Source organism: Emys orbicularis, chromosome 18 (assembly GCF_028017835.1).
Source record: "Emys orbicularis isolate rEmyOrb1 chromosome 18, rEmyOrb1.hap1, whole genome shotgun sequence".
NCBI classification, from domain to species: domain Eukaryota; kingdom Metazoa; phylum Chordata; order Testudines; family Emydidae; genus Emys; species Emys orbicularis.
In genome coordinates this window covers 11,321,221-11,341,146 of record NC_088700.1, presented here as the reverse complement: position 1 = coordinate 11,341,146, position 19,926 = coordinate 11,321,221, and the positions used below count along the sequence as shown (strand labels likewise).

The window sequence follows — 19,926 nt, the reverse complement described above, 5'->3', positions numbered from 1 at the left end:
GCAAACTGAATTCACTCTCTGCCTCCCAAACGTGCAGCAGAGACACCATTCTCTACCTATGTGCTTCAGACAAGTGTAGAGTAGAGTGCTCCCCTTTGGAGGGGGGCAGAAGAAAACATGCTGGGGGATAGTCACTTCTCTGTGAAGAAGACAGACAAAATGGATCTGGCTTTCTTATCACCTCTTTATCCAGCCAGGACAGAGAAGTAACAGTGGAGCTTTCCTAGAAGCTAGGACAAGAACATGAGAGAATGAACCTTCAAATCTTCAGCTCCTAGCTGTTGAGAAGGCCTGAAGTTTCCTCTTCCAGAGGCTAAAATTGAGAGGCAGGGGATCTGGGCTAACCTTTGACTATCCTTGTAACCTTTGCTGATAGGTTTTGTTCTCCAGTTAATTTTTCTAACCCTGGGTTATACAGATGTCCATTACAAAAGGGAGGGTGTACACGCTAACAAGGTTCTGATACACACAAGCACTGAAATTTCCATTTATGGCTGGAAATCTGGACAGACAGTCCAGTTTGAACTCACTGAAGTTAAAAAAGACACAACAGCATGAATGCCATATTGTGACTTGAAAAGTAATCCACTCATAGAGGTGACTACAGTCCCAATGCCATCTGGTGATTTCTGTTACATAAGCAATAACACACAGTGAGTCATGTGTTATAATGAGATAAAAGCACGGTGTTATCACGTTATAACCTTTATTCTAAAATGCTTCAAGGGTGAGACAATAAAACCATTTTATAAACACATATATATTTTTTAAATTTACTTGGCGAAGGCAAGTAAAATAGATATTCTGTGTGTATTTACGCATTCAGGTGAATTTCTTTTTTTTTTTTTTTTTTTTGGAAGCAGGTGTAGGGAAGTATTTTAAAACAGAGGTTTGGGAATTCCCTTTCCGAGTTCTGTTGCAGACTGCCACTTCTATGATTTTAGTCTCTTAATCCCTCTTGCCTTAGTTTATTAATCTGTATGTTGGGTATAACACGTAAGCATTTTGACTTGTTGCACTCTTCAAAGGACCCAGGTATTTAAACTTTAAAGGAGGAAGTTGAAATTTGAATATAAAAGAGAAAATCAGAAACCCTCTCAAGTTACAGCCCCCTTGTCATAGCCTAGAGTGCATCTGCTGGATGTGGAACCTCTGTGATTGTGCCAGCAGAGTGTAATGAAACAACCCAGACTTTCTCCTAAAGCTGCAGCAGCATCTGTCACAGAGACTCAGGGTGAAGTGGCCAGAATGCTGAAATTCCTGCAGGCTTTTAGGTTCCCCGAAGGATCCAAGACCTCATTATGCTGGCTTTATTATATTTTAATCTAATTTTAGTTGCATATAGATTTCAAGAATTTCCCTCCTTAAAGTATGTTTGTATTATTAACTGAGTTGTGGAATAATCTTTTAATGTATATAATGTGGATGGTTTCCTCCTTCATGAGTGGTAATAAAGAGCATATAATTATCCCATAGTCTCTCTATATAAAATCATTTGGCTTTAAGGTTGTCACTTGATTTTAAATAAATCCATGTGCTTCCTGTAGCTGCTGCTGCCATTTAGTCTCTTCCAGATCCATTTTCTGCTAAGTCAACTTATTGTATGGAGCCTTTCCTAACAGTGAATGGAAGAGAGGAGCAAAAACAGCAGAGGAGAAAGGACATGGGAAGATGAAGTGGTCAGAAGGGTCTTGAATTGAACTGAACTCTTTCTGTCTATAATTTTCTAAGAGCTTTGTCATATGTAGGGAAACAAATGTAAGCCATTCTCCCTGCATGTGTCAATTGCTGTACAGAAGTATTTCCAGTCATAACCGGTTTGCAGGAGGGAAGCAGGGATACATACCCACATGTACACAAATCCTGATTTTGTACACCCCTGTGCTGGGAATCTGGGTTTCACTGGCTGTTAGTCAGTCATGAGGAAGAAAGTATTAATACTCTATAAACTAAATATCTTCTGTCCCTTTTTCTTTTTGTCCCTAGGACTGGGTTTAATTTTGGTGCAGCCACGTCCACTGCATCAACACCACCCAGCCTTTCTGCCTCACAAGGTAAATTGTGTGAAATAACATCTTTTCTATTTCTCCTCTAGATGAATATTTAATGCCTTCTTCATGCATACAATTGTGTTCTGTTGCTGCTTTTTTGTTGTTAAAACTGCAGTAGTTGCAATAATGTTGTGTTTTGTATCCGTATGCTGGATTAAGCCATGTAATATGCAGGAATCCAGGCCACGTGCCTTTCAATTAAGAGTAAGCAAAATACTTGTTCCCAAGAACATCTAGTGAAGTATTAGCATATGAAAAGGGCAGTATCTGAAATTATTTCCTCTACTATCTTTAATCTGCAGGCTTTAAAATGGCATAGGTATAGGTGGCTGGCTGCCAAGTGCCATCAGCCTTAAGTAGAACGTGTCCATGGTGAGTGATTTGGAATGGTTTATAGCCGCATGCTTCTCAGAAGCTGATGTGAAAAACAGGCAGGCTGCCTCTCCTACTTAATCCTTTGGTAGATAATATTTACCAATAACTACCTGGATGGAAGAGCACCTGCTGTATCAGTGTGCAATTATTCCATCTCTTTCAAGGGGGAAGAACTGATTTCATTTAATCTTCAACTTCCAGATCAAGGTCTTACAAATGTGGATAAATAACGGTGGTGAAGGGGGATTGGAAGGTTCAACAGGCCTAATGAACTATTGGTAGTGCTCTGCATTACACACGAGTAATTTCAGTTCCTCATGATACTTTCCCTGGGCCAGCAAGAGTACCCTAGCTTTGGTTAGCTATTGATGGTGGAGATGGGAATTGAGTGAAGAAAATTGGTAAAGACCTTAAAGTTTCATGAGGAAATAAGTCATACTAATTCAATGTCTGTTACTAGTATTTATTAATCTGTATCACTTTGACCTTTTTAATTTATTTAAAAAAATATGGGTCAATAAGGGCAGAGAAGAGAAATTAGGGCTTCTCAATGGTCCCAAAACTACTTGGTCTTTTTGTTGGCTGATCCCCATGTCAAGTTTCTTACGCTCTGTCTGTCTAAATACCACAAAACTAATAGATAATTTAAGGATATTGTACCATATATGTATGTCCAAAGTAGGCATTTACAGTCAAGGCATATAAATGTGATGAAATGTATAAAATATACAATCAGACTGAAAATTTTCTGCATACTAAATTGCACATTCTGATAACTATATATTGAATAAATGTTATTACATTTGGGAGCTTTTCTTCAGTATTTCAAAGATTAGAATAGACTAGATAAAAGTGGCTAATGCTCTCTATATAGCTAAGATTTTATATAAAAAGACTTAATTCTGTAGAAAACTTTGCAACTTCCAGAAAACAGCTTTGTGACCCAACCTTAGCTGAGAGCCACTGCTTTAGACTACCAGTTCTTCACTGCATGCCAGAACTTTTTGCTAAGTACATAAAGGGTATAAAAAGTGGTGGTAACTGCAAGGTGTACTGTAGTAAAGAGAGTGGGCTTTTTAGTTAGATAATTATAACTGTTGAAAAATGAAGGAAGTAAGAGCACGTAAAATGGCTATAGCCCTATCTATAATGAAATGGGCCTCAGATATAGCCATTGTTACTCTCATGAAAGCAGGGCTTGAGAAAGTGGCAGGGATAGTTAATCATCTGATAGTCATGAGACTGTAAAGTCTTTGAGGTAGGAGCATTTTCTTCATACCTGTCTGTAAAGCACTCAGCATGCTGGTACTATACAGATGATAAATGAGCGTTGCAACCTGTAACTCATTTTAATTCCTTTTCTGTCTCTGTAGCAGTGACAGCCCCTGCTAAAGAGTCAAGTCAGCCTGACGCATTTTCACTTGGTGGGGGTACTAAATTTGGAACAGTTCCTGAGAGCTCATTTACCTTTGGGTCCGTCAAGCCAGCCAACGTTTCAGGAGTCTCCATGACAAGTGGCTCTTCTGTAGATGCCACCCAGACGAACAGCAAACCTGCCCCGACTGCCACTTCTGTTTCCTCCACAACCTCTGGCAAACTGGAAGTCCTTCCATCAAAGCCAGGAGATAATTTATTTCAGAGTAATATGGCTGGGGAAACTCTTGGGAGCTTCTCAGGATTAAGGGTTGGTCAAGCAGATGATAACACCAAAGTCAATGTTAAAGCTCCATCTACCAACGTTGCTGGTGGACAGCCAACTAAAACATCCACAATACCTTCTGGATTTACCTTTAACAGCCCTCTGCAGTTAGGGAAACCTGTGGAAGCCACTTCAACATTAGTCATGGCCACCAGTACAGCATCCACATCAGTCAGCACAAATACCACAGGCAGCATATTTGGCAATGTCCAGTTAACCAGCACAGGGTCTTCTGGGGTATTTAGTCTTGGAGGATCTTCAGGTGGCGGCAAGCCTGCTTTTTCATTTGGCCTTCCACAAGCAAACAGTATCACAACATCCACCTCTGTACCTGCAACTCTCCCCACTTCAGCATCCCTGTCATTTGGAAGTCTTTTGAGTTCAGCGCCAACTGCTGTATCCCCAGCAGCTTCTAGTAATGGTGCAGGGGATGTCAAGCTACCACCTTTGTCTGAAAAGCCACCTGAAGATGAAGTACTAACAACTGTGTCTCCACCTCTAACTTCTCAGCCACAAATACCCCAACCACAATTACAGCTGTCCGATTCTGTTAAAGACGAACCTGCTTTATCTCAGTCTATAGCAGGAGATGCAGATGTTAAGGGTCCTAGCACCTCCTTGACTCCTTCCACAGATACAATCTCTACAGCTACCTGTGCTACTGAGTCTAAGGCAGAGGCAGTTCCTCCAGTCTCTACCTCTGCCCCACTGGACCAGAACATTTCAGTGACCACAGCTGCAGCAGATGTTGTCATCGCCCCTTCTGCAGAAATTACAAGCACGTTGGCTACCACCACAGATATTGGTACATCTGTTCAAAGCCCAGCTGTAGGTACTTCTGTATTTGGGACTGTTTCTTCAAGTTCCTCAGTGTTCTCTCAGCCTCCAAATTCCAGTTCTTCTTCGGCCTTTAGTCAGCCTGCTGGTGACACAACCACCACCCCTTCCACTCCTGTTTTTGGACAGCTAACAGCAGCTACCATAGCATCTTCTCCATTTGGTCAACACACTGGCAGCACTGTCTCCACCACTGCAGCTACTACTCAGGGAGCTGGCTCAGGATTTGGCGCATCTGCTTTTGGCACAGCAGCTGCAGGTGGCTTTGGTCAACCAGCATTTGGGCAAGCACCAGCCTTTGGACAGCCAGCAAGCAGTTCTTCAACTGGTTTTACCTTCACTCAAACTGGGTTTGGGACAATGCCTGTTTTTGGCCAGCCGTCTTCCTCCACTGCAACTTCAAGCGGTGGGAATGTCTTTGGAGCACCATCTAGCACCAACAGTCCGAGTTCTTTTTCTTTCGGCCAGCCATCTGCCAGCACTGGTGGTGGACTATTCGGGCAAAGCAGTGCTCCAGTTTTTGGGCAGAGTGCTGGCTTTGGACAGGGTGGATCAGTGTTTGGTAACAACGCTACTGCCACCACCACTACATCATCTTCTGGATTCAGCTTCTGTCAAGCTTCAGGTAAGAACGAGTGGTGATAATGGGGTAGTCTAGTTAGAATACAGCTGTCAGGTTGAGGTAGGTGAGCAGTATTTCCTAGGAAAAACTAGGACTAATTTTGATGCCTTCTGCTGGCAGTGGACATAGCAACTCCAAAGGTATGTGTGAGACCTGCAGTTGGAAGCTAAACATTCTGCTTTAATCCTAATAGTTTCAGTGGAAGCTCTGTTTAAATAAAGAAGTTCCAGTTTAGGTTCCCATTCCTAACTATACCTTGACATGATTCTGAGCAGTGTACTGTGCTGCTCATTGACCAATAATTCAAGTGTTTTGGATTCACTGTAGTCTCAAATTACAAAGAATTAAATGGCTATTTAAGGACTTCAGAGCATTACATTAAACAGAGATCTAAGGTAAGCCTGTAACAGTGAGGAAATTAATACAGCTGAAGAACCCTCTTAAGCGAACTGTATTGCATACATGCAGTCAGAGCATATAGATGTACTGTTACATCAGGAGCTGAGGGCCTAAACCAGATACCTTTAGCCACCCCAGAGCAGTGGGTAATGAGGATCTAGTCACCTAGCTAAGTATGCTTTTGCTTTATGAAATGTCTTGCAAATAAACAAGAGGGGAAATGTGGCTTCAGAGTCCCTGCCTGTGCAGATAAATTGAATATTTACACAGGCCAGAACCTTGTTTGCCAGTCTTTGTCTTGTTACCTATGTTACTAAAGCAAATGGCTTTTCTGTTCAGGCAGGGTTATAGCCTTCTGAGAGCCTTGAATGAACGGTGCTAAGTGCAAAGTAATATTAGATAAAATGTATTTCCAATAAAGCTAATTAGACTAATTTAATTATAACAGATGGGAGTGTAGGAGACCTGCCTCTTGCATTAACTATAGTAATAAAGAATACTTAAGTCTGGGGGAAGTGAACTCCTGCTAAAGGAAGGTGCTTCTAATTATAGAAACTGCAAATCTTATTACAAAGTATGTATTTAAGTGAACTGGGAAATGGAGTCGGGAGTTCTTTTTAATCAAAACATTTCATTATCTTTAACTGGAATCTTTAGGTAACAAAGCTCAGATCCTCTCTACACGAGGGAAATCAAAATCCTACAGCATTTGTTCATAGATTGCAGCATTACAGTGACGTTAACAGAAATCCAATCGGAAATTCAGTACTGTTAGCAACAGCCCAAACACTAAAACAGATTTTATTTCCTGTTTGTTTTAAATGGGGGAGAGGGGATAATAACTTTCAAATAAAATGCAAATAACATTTACCCTTATGTGTTATACCATTCATGTGTTGGTATGTACCTAGTCACTCCAGCTCCATTTGGTGATAACCTTTACGTTATTATAAAGTTAAAACTGAAGTATCATTTGGATCTTGAAGTGCATTGCTCCTTTTTACTGGAGTCTCTGTATTACTCTCTTCTGAAGTACTGAATGGCAATCCCTTTTAAATTGTCTGGTACCATAGTATTGCACGAGATGGAATTATATCGGAGCATCTTTTCCCTTTCTTCTTTGGCCAGGTTTTGGTTCCAGCAACACAGGTTCCGTGTTTGGACAGGCAGCCAACACTGGGGGCGCTGTCTTTGGCCAGGTAACTACTATGTGTGTTGTCTCTGTGTACATGGCAGGGCCCTGTACTTGCAAATAGACTGGTCCAAAGAACTTTGGTTGTAGCTAGCAAAATAGAACCTGTTTTGTAGTCAATAAATAAAAACTATCCAAGGCTATATCAGTAATGTTTGATTATTCAGGGATGTACCACTATGGCATCTGAGTGAGAGGACATAGCCTCTGCCCCTTCTGTGGCATGCATGGACTCTTGTGCAAGACAGAACCATTTGAAACAGACAACAGAACAAAACAGTGTGAACAGGTGTCAACACGCATACCATTGACTCATTATGCACCTGCTCCAGGGAAGGGCCGGTGAGCTGTGTATGGAATTGTTGGCTAGGTGCAACAGTGGTAGGCCCTTCAATACTTGCAGGGATTGCACTATGTGGACGAGAGACAAGGTGGCTAGTGTGGATGTGATGCACCATTGCAGCTTGCCCTAGTGTGTCCAACCTGGTGCAAGTTGCAACGGTACAATTCTCCAGGGTCAGTAAAGCTTGAGAGAGACCTAAGCAGATGCTGATTTTGTTCAACCTTAGGAGACCACCTTGTTAGCTTCTCATCCCTTTTGTATCACTATTGTGAATAGAAATAGGTCAGTCAAAATCAGCTGCATATATGTGCTTTTTTTACAGCGACCTATAATGCTTTCTTGCCGGGTGCCCTTTGTTTGTTTTTTAGCAATCATCCACTTCCAGTGGGAATTTGTTTGGGTCTGGAAGTGGTGGAAGAAGTGGAGGTTTCTTCAGTGGCCTCGGAGGAAAGCCAAGCCAGGATGCAGCCAATAAAAACCCCTTCAGTTCTGCCACTGGAGGATTTGGATCTGCAGCTTCCCAGAGTAAGTAAAGGAAATGAGTATAAAATGTACTGAGCTCCCATCTTGCTTTTGTGCTGGTAGTTTTGTCCTTGGGGAATTTCCATGATAGCATGAAAGACCTACCAAGCAACAGAGGGAAGTGGTTGGAGGGGGATGTGCTGGAAGGGGGGCGCTGTACCTTTCCTTTGCAGTTTTGTGCAAAATGAACAGGGAAATATTCCAAATAAACAGCCATGTGCACAGAGAGAAGTCTGAAAACAGCGTGCATATTTTGTAGGGATTTTCAGTACCAAAATATAATTCTTAAAAATTCAGTGCTGTAAGTTCTTACCAGTGAACTTCAACTTTTAAGTTGGATGTTAAAACCTTGTTTATTTCTCCTCTGCAGTATTTTTTACTTATTGCAGAGTCCCACAGTTACCACTCTATTTTCCTGTGATTTTGATTTCTTGCATTCTTTTGTTGATCTGTCATTTTGTAGCTGGAAACTATGCAAAAATTCTTATTAAAATATTTATTCTTGCTACTAGTGGTAGAGGAGCCAGGAACCTGCCTTTCTCAGGGTATCTTAGCAGTCGTTTTCATATGGATGTGATATACAAGATATTTAAGAGCCAAGCAGGAGCACTGCACTTAAATACAACAGATGTATTCAATGTATGAATCCACTTACTATTCAGATCCCAGGCAGTTCTGTACAAACATCCCGTCTCTTTTAATCCATAGACTAAAGGTGATACTGGTGATTTTACTTTCAAATCTAGGAATGAGTAAGCAAGGATGGAAAATGAGGTTATCTTGAAAGACGGTGAAGTCCCTTCTGCTTTAGAAAACTAGCATCTCCACTGTTGGGTCAGGAGGCTGGATCTCTCTTTTTTTTTTTTTTTTTTTTAACACAATATGGATGTGCACACCCTTAGGTGCCTCTAACAATTCATAAGCATTTCCAGTACCAGTATAATTGCACTCATTCTGGACAAGTGTTCTGGTCCACTTCAAAACATTTCAAAGCTAGTGTAGCTGGGTCATATAGCTGCAGACAGTCCTCCCCCTTTCACCCAACAAGGTTTTGCTTTTCAAATTTAGAGAGAAATTATAGTTCAGATTTTATAAAGAGAGAGAGAGAGAGCGCGCGTTTAGTGTCTGAGTAAAAGTGAAAAAGGAAACTTGAAAGTGGGAGCTATTGAGTGGAAGTGAGGGATGCTCTGCAACACAGCTTTCTGTGGAGATTTAGTTGGGGCCTGTTAACTACAGTCTAATCTACAGCAAGCCATGCAGCCTTCTGACATGCATATCTACACGCATCTCCAAGTGCTAGCCTCTTCTCTTTTACGGTATTGAATTCAGCATAGTTTGATTTTTAAGGACCTTCTCCTGACTTGTACTGAAGAGACAAGTTGACATGCCCTTCTAAATAGCTCTTACTTTCATAAGCATAAAATGCACGGGTCATTTAATGACCCACTTTTCCCCCAGGGTGACTGCCCATCAAAGTGGAGTTGTTTACTATACAGGCTTGTACATTTTTCAAGGCCAAAACCACCTTCTGGTGGAAAGTTCAACTCACACATTGCTGGGTTGTGGTTCTTGAAGTGCTGTGTGTATAGTTTGATTCCTGCCACTGGTTAGCAGGGATAACATTTTTAAAAGCACTTACAGCCACTTTCAGAAGTAACTTAGGTATTTTGAAAGTCAACAGGATGTAGGTTCCTAAGTAACTTTTGAAAACTTGATCTTAATATCCCTTTGGGAAAGGGCAGGAGGAGGGAGGGAGCAAGACCAAAGACTTGTCCTCTTGTTTGAATATTTTACTTTGTAATGTGCTCAGATACTACATGAAGAACACAGTATAAAAATCTAGATAGAGGTTTACAATGGCATGAAATCCAGTCTCATCTAACTTGCATTTCAGATGTTACTCCTTGGAATACAGTTTGGGTGATCTGTGTCCTTTTGCTCCCTCCTTCCACCCTTCTCCCCCCTCCTCCCTGGTCTAAGCAAGATCCTTAGATTTTCCCCATTTAGGTGCAGTAGCATTTTTGACCCATTAAGGAAGCAGTAACACTACTTTACCTGCGAAGGCAAGTCTGTCATTTCAAACACAACCTTGTTAGTACCGCACTGTGTGTGCAGCTGGAGTGGGCGCCTTTTTCTCTCTAATGCCAAAGCCAAAATTTATTACCTTCAGGACTTGAGTCCCAATGTGTGTCTCAAATGGAAAGTACGTTAACTTCATTTTATTAATTAACAAACTATCAGAAATCTATTTACTAATCAAGCAACTGGTGCATGGGGATTGAGTGAGTAGCGGAGGGAGAGGTGAATTATTTTCACGGCAAGAGGATTTCAATCCACTGATCTGCATAAATCAATAGGAGAACAAATCCTAGTCATACAAATAGCTAAGGATCGTGGGCTTGAGTGTAACTAAGTCAGTAGAAATGAGCAGTGTAATATTGAGACGCCATTTTCCTCCAGATGCATTTCTGTATGCATAAGAAAATATATTAAATCTTTGACACAAAATTTCACAGGCCTTCAGTCACTTTTCACATGCAAGATGAGATATCAAAGAAATGATGAAATCTCAGAATGCATTTAATTCACATGGATGTTTTACAGGGCAACAAATGTAGTTAATGGTGTAAAAAGACGGGGGTTTTTAAACCTATTCAACGTGTTACTCCTGGACAAGCTGTTCTGTCTTGGGGGCTGACTTTAAGCCTGTTCAGAGAGTCATTGCAAGGCATATGCACCCTTTAAGATGCCTTTTAAAGGCCAGTTGTACAGGGGTGATTTTTCATTTCTTTAGGAATCTGCATTGTGTTGGTCATGAAATATCAAAACAGAGAGAATCTCTGGAGGCTACTAAGGATTTAGTAGGCAATTTAGATGTTTGTGTGTATTGAGGAGTGGGAAAAAGCTAATCCGATTCCTCAGAAATTTGCCTCTGGATCTAATAGTTAGTGCCAGGCTCAAATTATTGGCTGTTAGTGTAAAGTTTTGTATTGTCAGGGCTATCGGACTAAAATTGCATTAGTCTTGAGTTTTCTGAACTAGCTGGTCTTTATAATTCCCTGTGAAACTGACTATCATGCCCACCAGTCTCCAGAATTGAAAATCAGTTTGGAATACTTGGAGTACTATAACCTTTTGCATGTATCTGTTGCAGACTGTTCAGTGGTCTGCATAAGCATGTTAACAAGTACATCTATATTTAAACAAAATTAGAAGCCTTTTTTCTTATCCACTGTACCTTTTACTAAATTAGGAGCTTCGAGTGTCTTTATTCTTTTTCCCTTGTAAATTTGTCCAGCAGCTAGCAGGGAAATAGGAGAAGAGGGATCTAGTGGGTAGGCTGGCTGAAAGGGAGCAATGCAGTTGCCAGCAGGTGGAAGTAGGGAGGAGAGGGAAGCAGCCACATTAGCTCTGTAAAGTTGAAAGGACCATTTAAACCCACTTAAAAAGTAATCTGGTCCCTTCGTACCTTTTTAACAGTCCACCAGCATTAAAGGCTGTGGCTAATTGTTTGTCCTGGCAAGTTCACCCATCTCTAACTTTAAAATTAATCTTCATGCTAATGGAAAACAAATAGTTCACCAAAGAAGGACTTAGACCCTTCAGGGTCGTTTGACTACTGAAGCCATAAACTGTGTTCTGTCTCATGGAAGATAAAAACCTCAGGCCCTGTTTAGCCAGTGAGGCTGTAAGAGCACAAGTGCAGCTGCAAGTTAGACTGCAGTGTGTCATGTCAAGAAATCCTGGCTCTTCCTGCCACAATGGCTAAGAATCTTTAGTGTCAGAGGGGTAGCTGTGTTAGTCTGGATCTGTAAAAAGCAACAAAGAGTCCTGTGGCACCTTATAGACTAACAGATGTATTGGAGCATGAGCTTTCGTGGGTGAATACCCACTTCGTCAGATGCATGCGTCTGCGTGAGGCATGCGTCTGACGAAGTGGGTATTCACTCACGAAAGCTTATGCTCCAATACATCTGTTAGTCTATAAGGTGCCTCAGGACTCTTTGTTGCTTTTTAAGAATCTTTAGTTCTTCTTCAAGTGTTTGTCAGTGTGGATCCCAATGTCGATGTGTACATGTGAGTTTGGAATCTTTGGAACAGCTGTGTCCATCAGCCATGTATGCACCCCATGCCTCCTTGTGCTCCCCTGTAAGGGTGCCTAACAGGTAGAGCAGTCCCTCTGTCCCTTCTTACCACCCATGGTGGTGAGGCGGAAGCTAGCGAGGGTCTGACCTGCTTCAGCATTTGTCTGAGCTTCAAAAAACTATTATGAAAACTGTTCCTCACTTGTGTTAGTTGAGTTATTGATTTTACCATTTAGTTGGACCTTCCAGAGTGGGGGGGAGGGGGCAGAAGAGAGAAGAGACTGTAGGGGGAGACCCACTCTGCAGCAGAGCGAGGTTGTACAACCATTGGAAGTGGAAACGCTAAGCCTCAGGGTTTAAACCCTGCCCTTCAGGCAACCGTCTGTTGCCCCCAATGGGCAAGCATAGCTGATGTCTCTTCTGCCTCAGGGAAGGACACATTGCTGATAAATGCTCCATTTGCTGCTCCTCTTCTTGCAGCCAAAAATCAAGGGATGTAAGGCTCAAACTGCACGTCCTGGAGCAATCCATGAAGGTGGCCTCAGACCTCGGGGAGATCTCATCCAAGGTGGAACCAAGGAGCATTTCTTCAGCAAATGCCTCAGCAACAAGGCTCACTTCTGGTTCCAGTGAAGAGAGGAGATCAAAAAGAGCCATGTCAGCACCGGGAGCGCGTGCACCAACAGGCACCTCCTTGGCATCATAGATGAGACGGACGTCCTCGGCACCGACCCCAGGACAGAGAGACCCCAAACACCGCGTCATGCTGAGCGCAGCACCTGCAGTGGATGTGCCACCCAGTCTGGCCAGTATCAGTACAATCCGCCACCATTGTACTGTTGGTGCTACTGGAGCCCGCCAGTCTCAGTTATTTCATCCCAAAGAGGGTAACTCAGTATATCGCACTATTATGAGCTCCCCACTGTCCCTCAAGGATCAGTCTACCAGACCTCAGGCAACATCCTCGACTTGTTTCCAAAATGTGCCAGAATGCGCATATGCAAGGCTGCTAGGTGAAACAATCCACTCTTGTTTGTAAAGCACTATGCATTGGACTTGGCTGATAGATCCGATGCCAGATTCAGGAGAACAGTATTCAGATTTCCTGGTTGACTGACGATCCGGGCACTCCTCCATCCTGAAGAGGATACTGCTTGCCAGGCACTTATAGTGGGATCCATACTGACCTACTCAAAGAAGAGAGAATGGTTACTTACCCTACATTAACTGTGGTTCTTCGAGATGTTGTAATTCGTATGGATCCTATGACTTGCCCTCCATCTCTGCTTTTGGAGTCCTCAGCTAACATGAGCTACGAATTGAGGGAACAGAGGGAGGGTCGTGGCTGCTCCAACCTTTATCACCCCTCACGGGAGCATGAGTAGGCACAGGACACATGCAGAGCCCCAAGAGACGGTGCTGTTCAAAAGTTTCTGAACTTGTGTGCGAAAGGTGCATTTGCACCTACAGTAGGATCCACAGTGACTACAACGTCTCAAAGAATCAGTTATTCTAGGTCACATAACCATTCTTTTCAAGGCATGAAATCTAGATGGTAAACTTGTGTCACCATGAGTGACTGTTTCCAGTGACCGTAATTTCTTATTTGAAGGATTGACTTCCACTTACTTTTTATTGCACTATCACACCAGCTGGTCAACACTGGAGATAACAGTAGTTACATCTGTCTTGTTGTCAGTGAAGAATGAGACAATGAAGTGGCTACTATTGCAGATTATTAGAACAGGGATTAGGACAAACTTAGTTTCTCTCCATAGACTGCCATTTTGGATATAATATTCATTATGTGCTTTTTGGGAACGTGCTTCTTTTTGTCTCTTATGAGCTTCACGAGTATCCTTCATCTCTCTAGATACCTCTAGCTTATTTGGAAACAATGGGGCCAAGACCTTTCGATTTGGCAACTCATCTTATGGAGAGCAGAAACCTACAGGCACTTTCAGTTCTGGAGGCGGGACCGTGGCCGCTCAAGGCTTTGGGTTCTCTAGTCCAACCAAAGCAGGTATTGTATTAACAAACCCGCTATAAACACCCACACTTACTTGTAAGATATTGAGTAGTGTGTTTCAGTAGTCAGAGATCTACACCCCAGACCCAGTGTATGGAAGATCATATGCATGAGTATTGCCCCTGCATGATACTCCACCATATGGTTCTGTGACGGATTGGATCACAGAAACCCCCTTGGGAGCTGCCACCTGATATGCCCAGACTACTTCTACCCCTGCTTTCCCTGCCAGCTCAGGACCCCCGCACCCTGTCTTGCTGAGCTAGACACTCCCATCTGCTCCAACACAGACCCAGGGTCTGAATCACTTGCCCCAAAGCTGCAGGTTTACCTGAAAGCAGCTCACAGAAGTGTGCTTGTCTTTAGCACTCAGATGCCCAACTCCCAATGGGGTCTAAACCCAAATAAATCCGTTTTACCCTGTATAAAGCTTATACAGGGTAAACTCAAATTGTTCGCCCTCTATAACACTGATAGAGAGATGCACAGTTGTCTGCTCCCCCAGGTATGAATACATACTCTGAGTTAATTAATAAGCAAAAAGTGATTTTGTTAAATACAGAAAGTAGGATTTAAGTGGTTCCAAGTAGTAACAGACAGAACAAAATAAGTCACCAAGCAAAATAAAATAAAATGCGCAAATCTATGTCTAATCAAACTGAATACAGATAAGATCCTCACCAGTTCCAGAATGCTCCCTTTTACAGACTAATCTCCTTTTAGCCTGGATCCAGCAATCATTGCAGTCACTGCCCTTTGTTCCAGTTTCTTCCAGGTATCCTGGGGGGTGGAGAGGCTCTCTCGTTAGCCAGCTGAAGACAAAATGGAGGGGTCTCCCAGGGGTTTAAATAGACTTTCTCTTGTGGGTGGAGACCCCCTCCTCACTCCTATGCAAAGTCGAGCTCCAAGATGGAGTTTAGGAGTCACCTGGGCAAGTCACCTGTCCATGCATGACTCTGTTTTTACAGGTAGCATCCATTGTTTACATGCTACCTTGAACGTCCTCAAGTAGACTTCTTATGTGGATTGGAGCATTCCAAGATCCATTGTCCTTTAAGTGTTTCTTGATTAGGTACTTAATTTCAACATTCCTTTCTCCAGGAGCTGACCAAATGCTCTACTAAGGTTATTTAGAAATCAAGCCAGTACACAGCCAACATTCATAACTTCGAATACAAAAATGATACATGCATACAAATAGGATTAATACATTCAGTAGATCATAACCTTTGAGATATGTTACATGGCATATGTAGCATAAAACACATTCTAAGCATATTTCCATAAAGCCTTATGGGAGGTACCGTCACAGGTACCATCTATCTCCTTCCAAAAAACAGGTCCCAGCAAGTGGAAATTCAGATGCTAGATTCAAAACTTAATGATTTAGAACCTGAACTGCACAAAAACACTGAGTAGACTTTATCTTCACAGGGTTCATTGCAGAAACTGCCATGCAATTTGTAGGGAAGTGAGCTGTAAGTGTTCGTGCCAGGCGTATATAGCTCACTGACAGTGTAACATGCAATGTGATTTATAGAACTTATTGTGAACTGGGTGTTTTTGCCTATTGATGATCCCGAATTCCCTTCTTGTGTAACCCGTTCTGTCATAAACCCATCATGGCCTTGTATGCACCAGAGTCTTTGGTGGGACTTTCCCCAAAAAGTCCAAGTCAGGAAAGCTTCAGATCTACTTTTTTAAAATCAGTCTGACCTGGCTGTTACACATGTGGCACTTTCTCTTCTGTAATTAGTCTGTAGTGAACACTGAAATACATGGTTCAATCCTTGAGGGGGCCATTTAGGGAACTGGGGTAAAAATCTGTCTGGGGATTGGTCCTGCTTTGAGAAGGTGGCTGGACTAGATGACCTCCTGAGGTCCCTTCCAACCCTGATATGCTATGATTCTGTGCTGTTCTGTTGACTATTACGTTCTTGGAAATCTTGCCTAATCCTTTTTCCTATTCCATGGTAATTTGCCCACTGCAAACACTGGGAGTAATGGTGACTGTGATATGAAGTCTGTTTCAACCGAACAAGGTGTTTGCCTTGATAATTACCAAACAAAAGTAGAAAACCAAAGGGTTAGACAAAACAAGAATTCTGTCATCTAACCTTAGAATACTCCTCCAGTTGGCACCTTTGCAATTTGGAATTTCCTTGGGAAAAGGCTATACAAAGGTTGACGCCATAGAATTCAGAGAATGATGCTCCAACGTACCCCTTACAGAAGTGGTCCTTCATGGGATAGTATTTTAACATGGCAGCCATGGCACTAGTGGTGACTTTGCTTTTGGGTAAGTGAGGTAGCTGATACTGTCAGTTGATGCTACTAGCCTCAGTAACAACGTCCAGTGTTTCTCCTAAATGCTACTTTCAGTGTAATAGTGTATCAAGCATTCTGCCTATTAGGCCAGCCTTGTATCTTTTATCTTGGGTGTTGGAGATAGGTGGTTTCAGTGAATGATTCTCCCCCTCTCCTCCCTTATTGAAGGAAAGGAGATAATTCTCTAACTCCAGTTTCAAAATAAATCTTGAGATGGGATTTTCTGACAGGTTATTGTAGTAGGCGATTTATTGATGTGGAACCTCCTTGAAGCCCTTTCCCCATCCAAGTCTAGGTGTTAGACACCATAAAAATAGTCTGTAGTTTCCTATTTAGTATGGGATGAAGAAGGGGCATGACTTGCTACAGAGCTTTCTTTTTCCTGGTTTGCCGTCTATATATTGCGTTGCCTTCTCATTTTTATGTTCATTAACACACAGTATACAAGAGAGTCTGGTCCAGAACTAAGCTCCAAGGAGCTAGATAAAGACCTGTGTCTCTAGAAAGAAAGTGTAACCGGATATCTGATCTGTTTCAATAATTCAGCCCCAGCTTTTATTTTTTCCAGACCTTTGTGTTTACAACCAGACAGTATCCATTATCTTGGCCTGGACTGGAATTTCACCCAGGGTATTAAAATGCATGGTGTTATCCCAAACCTCAGCCTTAATCGAACAAACCAGCAAGTGCCCTTTGAGATCCATGTAGTCAGTTCTAAACAGGCAAACAGCATCAGCAGAGTGAATGTAGAGCAGAAAAATCCTAATAAAAGGTTTTTATTAGGTTGTGTAGAAGGAGGAGGTTAAGACACTGAATGGGACCTTGAGGCCTAGTTTAATTCTTGGCTCTGCCACTGATTCCTTGAATGACCATGAACAAGGCACGTAATCCCGTGACTTAGTTCCCCATCTCTAATTGGAGGTTAAAAAAATCTCCTTCCCTCATTAGTCCTTTAAAGGTAAATTTACTGTTTGAGGTGCTCAGGTGCTATGGTGGGTAGCATATAAGAACATAGTGTGATACAGGAGGGCCAGGGAGCAGTGGTAGAGGGGAAATATATAAGCCTTAGGCTAATTAAGACTGTAGACTAGGGAGGGTTGCTACAGGTTAATTGGAGCATTGTAGTCACTTAAGGCCCTGTCAGAAACGTAATAAAACCCCCTGCTTCAGGCAGTTGGAGGAAGGAGAAAGGATTGGAGCTTGGACGTGTGTGTGAGATTTGAAAGACCAGAGAACCGAAGTAAGGGAGACCCTGCTCCAGCGTCTAAGGACCGAGGGTAACCCCACCCAAGGGGGAAGGGGGGAAGAGACCCACAAGGGTTGAGAGGGGCTGGGACTCAGCAAGGAGCAAACCCAGACCCCTCCCCTGCTTCCCTCCTCTACCACCTTCCCGGGCCACTAGTGCCCAAGACCAGGGGCAAGGGGTGACGTCTTAGCGCCCTCCCCCCCCCCCCCCAAGAAAAGCGCAGGACCCACCATACAAACATCTGCCATCTTGTCACAATAGGTAGAGAAGAGCAAATTTTACCCATTGCGTTGAGAGTCCTTCCATGTTTTTAAGGATCTATGTGCAGCACAACAATATTGTTGATCCAACAGGTTTGTGTATAAGCTATCTTTCATATCAGATATGTAGCTATGGTAAAATATCTCCTGTTGCATTTTGTTGGGGGTGTTGTCAGTGGAACCAACCTATGCAGGGAATTTTTCATCCTGTTTTTTTTTTTTGCACAGGAGTTCCTTCAGACCTTAATAACTTATCTAATTCCTGGTGATTAGGTTTGTAAAACTGTCTGCAGAAGCGAAGCTCTTCCCTTCTGCAGTAAGGGACATGAGATCATTGATGAAGGATGCATGAGCATTGTTTAAATAAATGAAAAGCATCAGTCTATAATTTATTGCCACATGTATTTTTAATTGCCAGTATAACCCAGTTAACGTGAATACTCTGCTAAATTGCAATTAAAGCATCTAGTTTATATAAAGCAAGTAGACTGTTTTGATTCCTTCACACACCATACAAGCATGAATATGTGTTAGTGGGCTTTGTACTCTGTATATATCCCCTTATGTGTATCTAAATTTAAATTGAAAATTATGCTCTCTAAAATGTAATTCTGGGAATCAAGCTCAGCTGCTCAAGCAACCCAAACTGCACTTGCCCATTGGATAGTCTTTGTTTCTTTGGGCTGGTTTTGGAACGCGTTCACAAGCTTTCCTACCCATGCCTTTTGTAATAAAATGTGCTGCATTTTGGAAGCTTGGTTGTAGCTGTAAGTTCCATAGATAATACTGTGACCACGTACAGGAATGTCTGCCCTCGTTCTAGAATCTGTCTACTTGGAAATCTAACTTTGTTTTTCTTTTTTTCTCTGTTATTGTTTACTTGATGTTCTTGTCCCTTTTTTGCCTCTGTTTTGCTCAGGTGGCTTCGGTGCTGCTCCAGTGTTTGGCAGCCCTCCCACTTTCGGGGGGTCCCCTGGGTTTGGAGGGGTGCCAGCATTCGGTTCAGCCCCAGCCTTTACAAGCCCTCTGGGCTCGACGGGAGGCAAAGTGTTCGGCGAGGGTACAGCCGCAGCCAACGCCGGAGGATTTGGGTAAGCCAAAGAGGGTCTAGGGATTGGGAAATCAGTGTTCTTGTTCTGTCTGAAACTGTTATGCTTCATTCTGTATCCAATCGATTCTGCAAATAAAGAAGGGTCTAGGGATCTAGGGTTGATCGCTGAGCAATGGGCTTCCTCATTAGAAAAGCCCACCCGAAAGGAAAACAGCAAAAAACCAGTATTTTATGATTTCGACCATGCTGGCCCTAATGAAAGTAACAGGTTCTCATTTTAATTTGGGAGCTATCAAATTGAACCCTAGAATACAGAAGTGAGAAAGACCTAGGCCATCCAGCCCACGTATCTGAGTGCCGGTTTGTTTCCTATTTGCACTTTTGTTAGTGTGCATTCCCGTCTAGTTCTAAATGTGCCAAGCAAGGGGGCTTGGAATGATAAATATGGAATGATAAATTTGTTTAATCTCTAGAATCAGCCCCACTTTTGGGGTGGGAGAGAGATTTTGAGAAGAGTTCAATATGATAGCTCATCCCTGCACAGACCCTACTAGTAATATGTGGTCGATTCCAGAGATGGAATACTGATTTTTTTTTTACCTTTGATCACTTACATGGCACTGAAATCTTATCTCGCAGCAGACAGCACTTTATTTATTCCCTGTTCCACCGAGCAAGTACATGGTTTCAAACCTTGTGAAGCTGCAAATGTTCCACCCCACACTTTAGAGTTGCTGGTAGATACCTAGCTTTTAAGGCAACCCTTTCCTGTATGTACACATCCCATAATAATAATCAGTCCCAATCATTTTCTTCAGGGAAGTCTTGGAGAACTGTCTGTCGCAAGATCCAGTGGAAAAACCACCCAGCCTTTATTTTTTGCACTC

At 42.5% G+C, this 19,926-nt stretch overlaps 1 protein-coding gene across 1 annotated transcript in view; it reads left to right on the top strand.

The window, feature by feature from the left end:
• Nucleotides 1-19,926, top strand: part of NUP214 (nucleoporin 214) — an 80,517-nt gene that overhangs the window by 55,837 nt on the left and 4,754 nt on the right. The window contains exons 28-33 of the mRNA XM_065418805.1: nucleotides 1,987-2,054; nucleotides 3,800-5,587; nucleotides 7,112-7,182; nucleotides 7,887-8,043; nucleotides 13,999-14,148; nucleotides 18,908-19,079. Coding sequence (XP_065274877.1) covers nucleotides 1,987-2,054; nucleotides 3,800-5,587; nucleotides 7,112-7,182; nucleotides 7,887-8,043; nucleotides 13,999-14,148; nucleotides 18,908-19,079 — 2,406 coding nt within the window. The remainder of the gene's footprint in view (nucleotides 1-1,986; nucleotides 2,055-3,799; nucleotides 5,588-7,111; nucleotides 7,183-7,886; nucleotides 8,044-13,998; nucleotides 14,149-18,907; nucleotides 19,080-19,926) is intronic.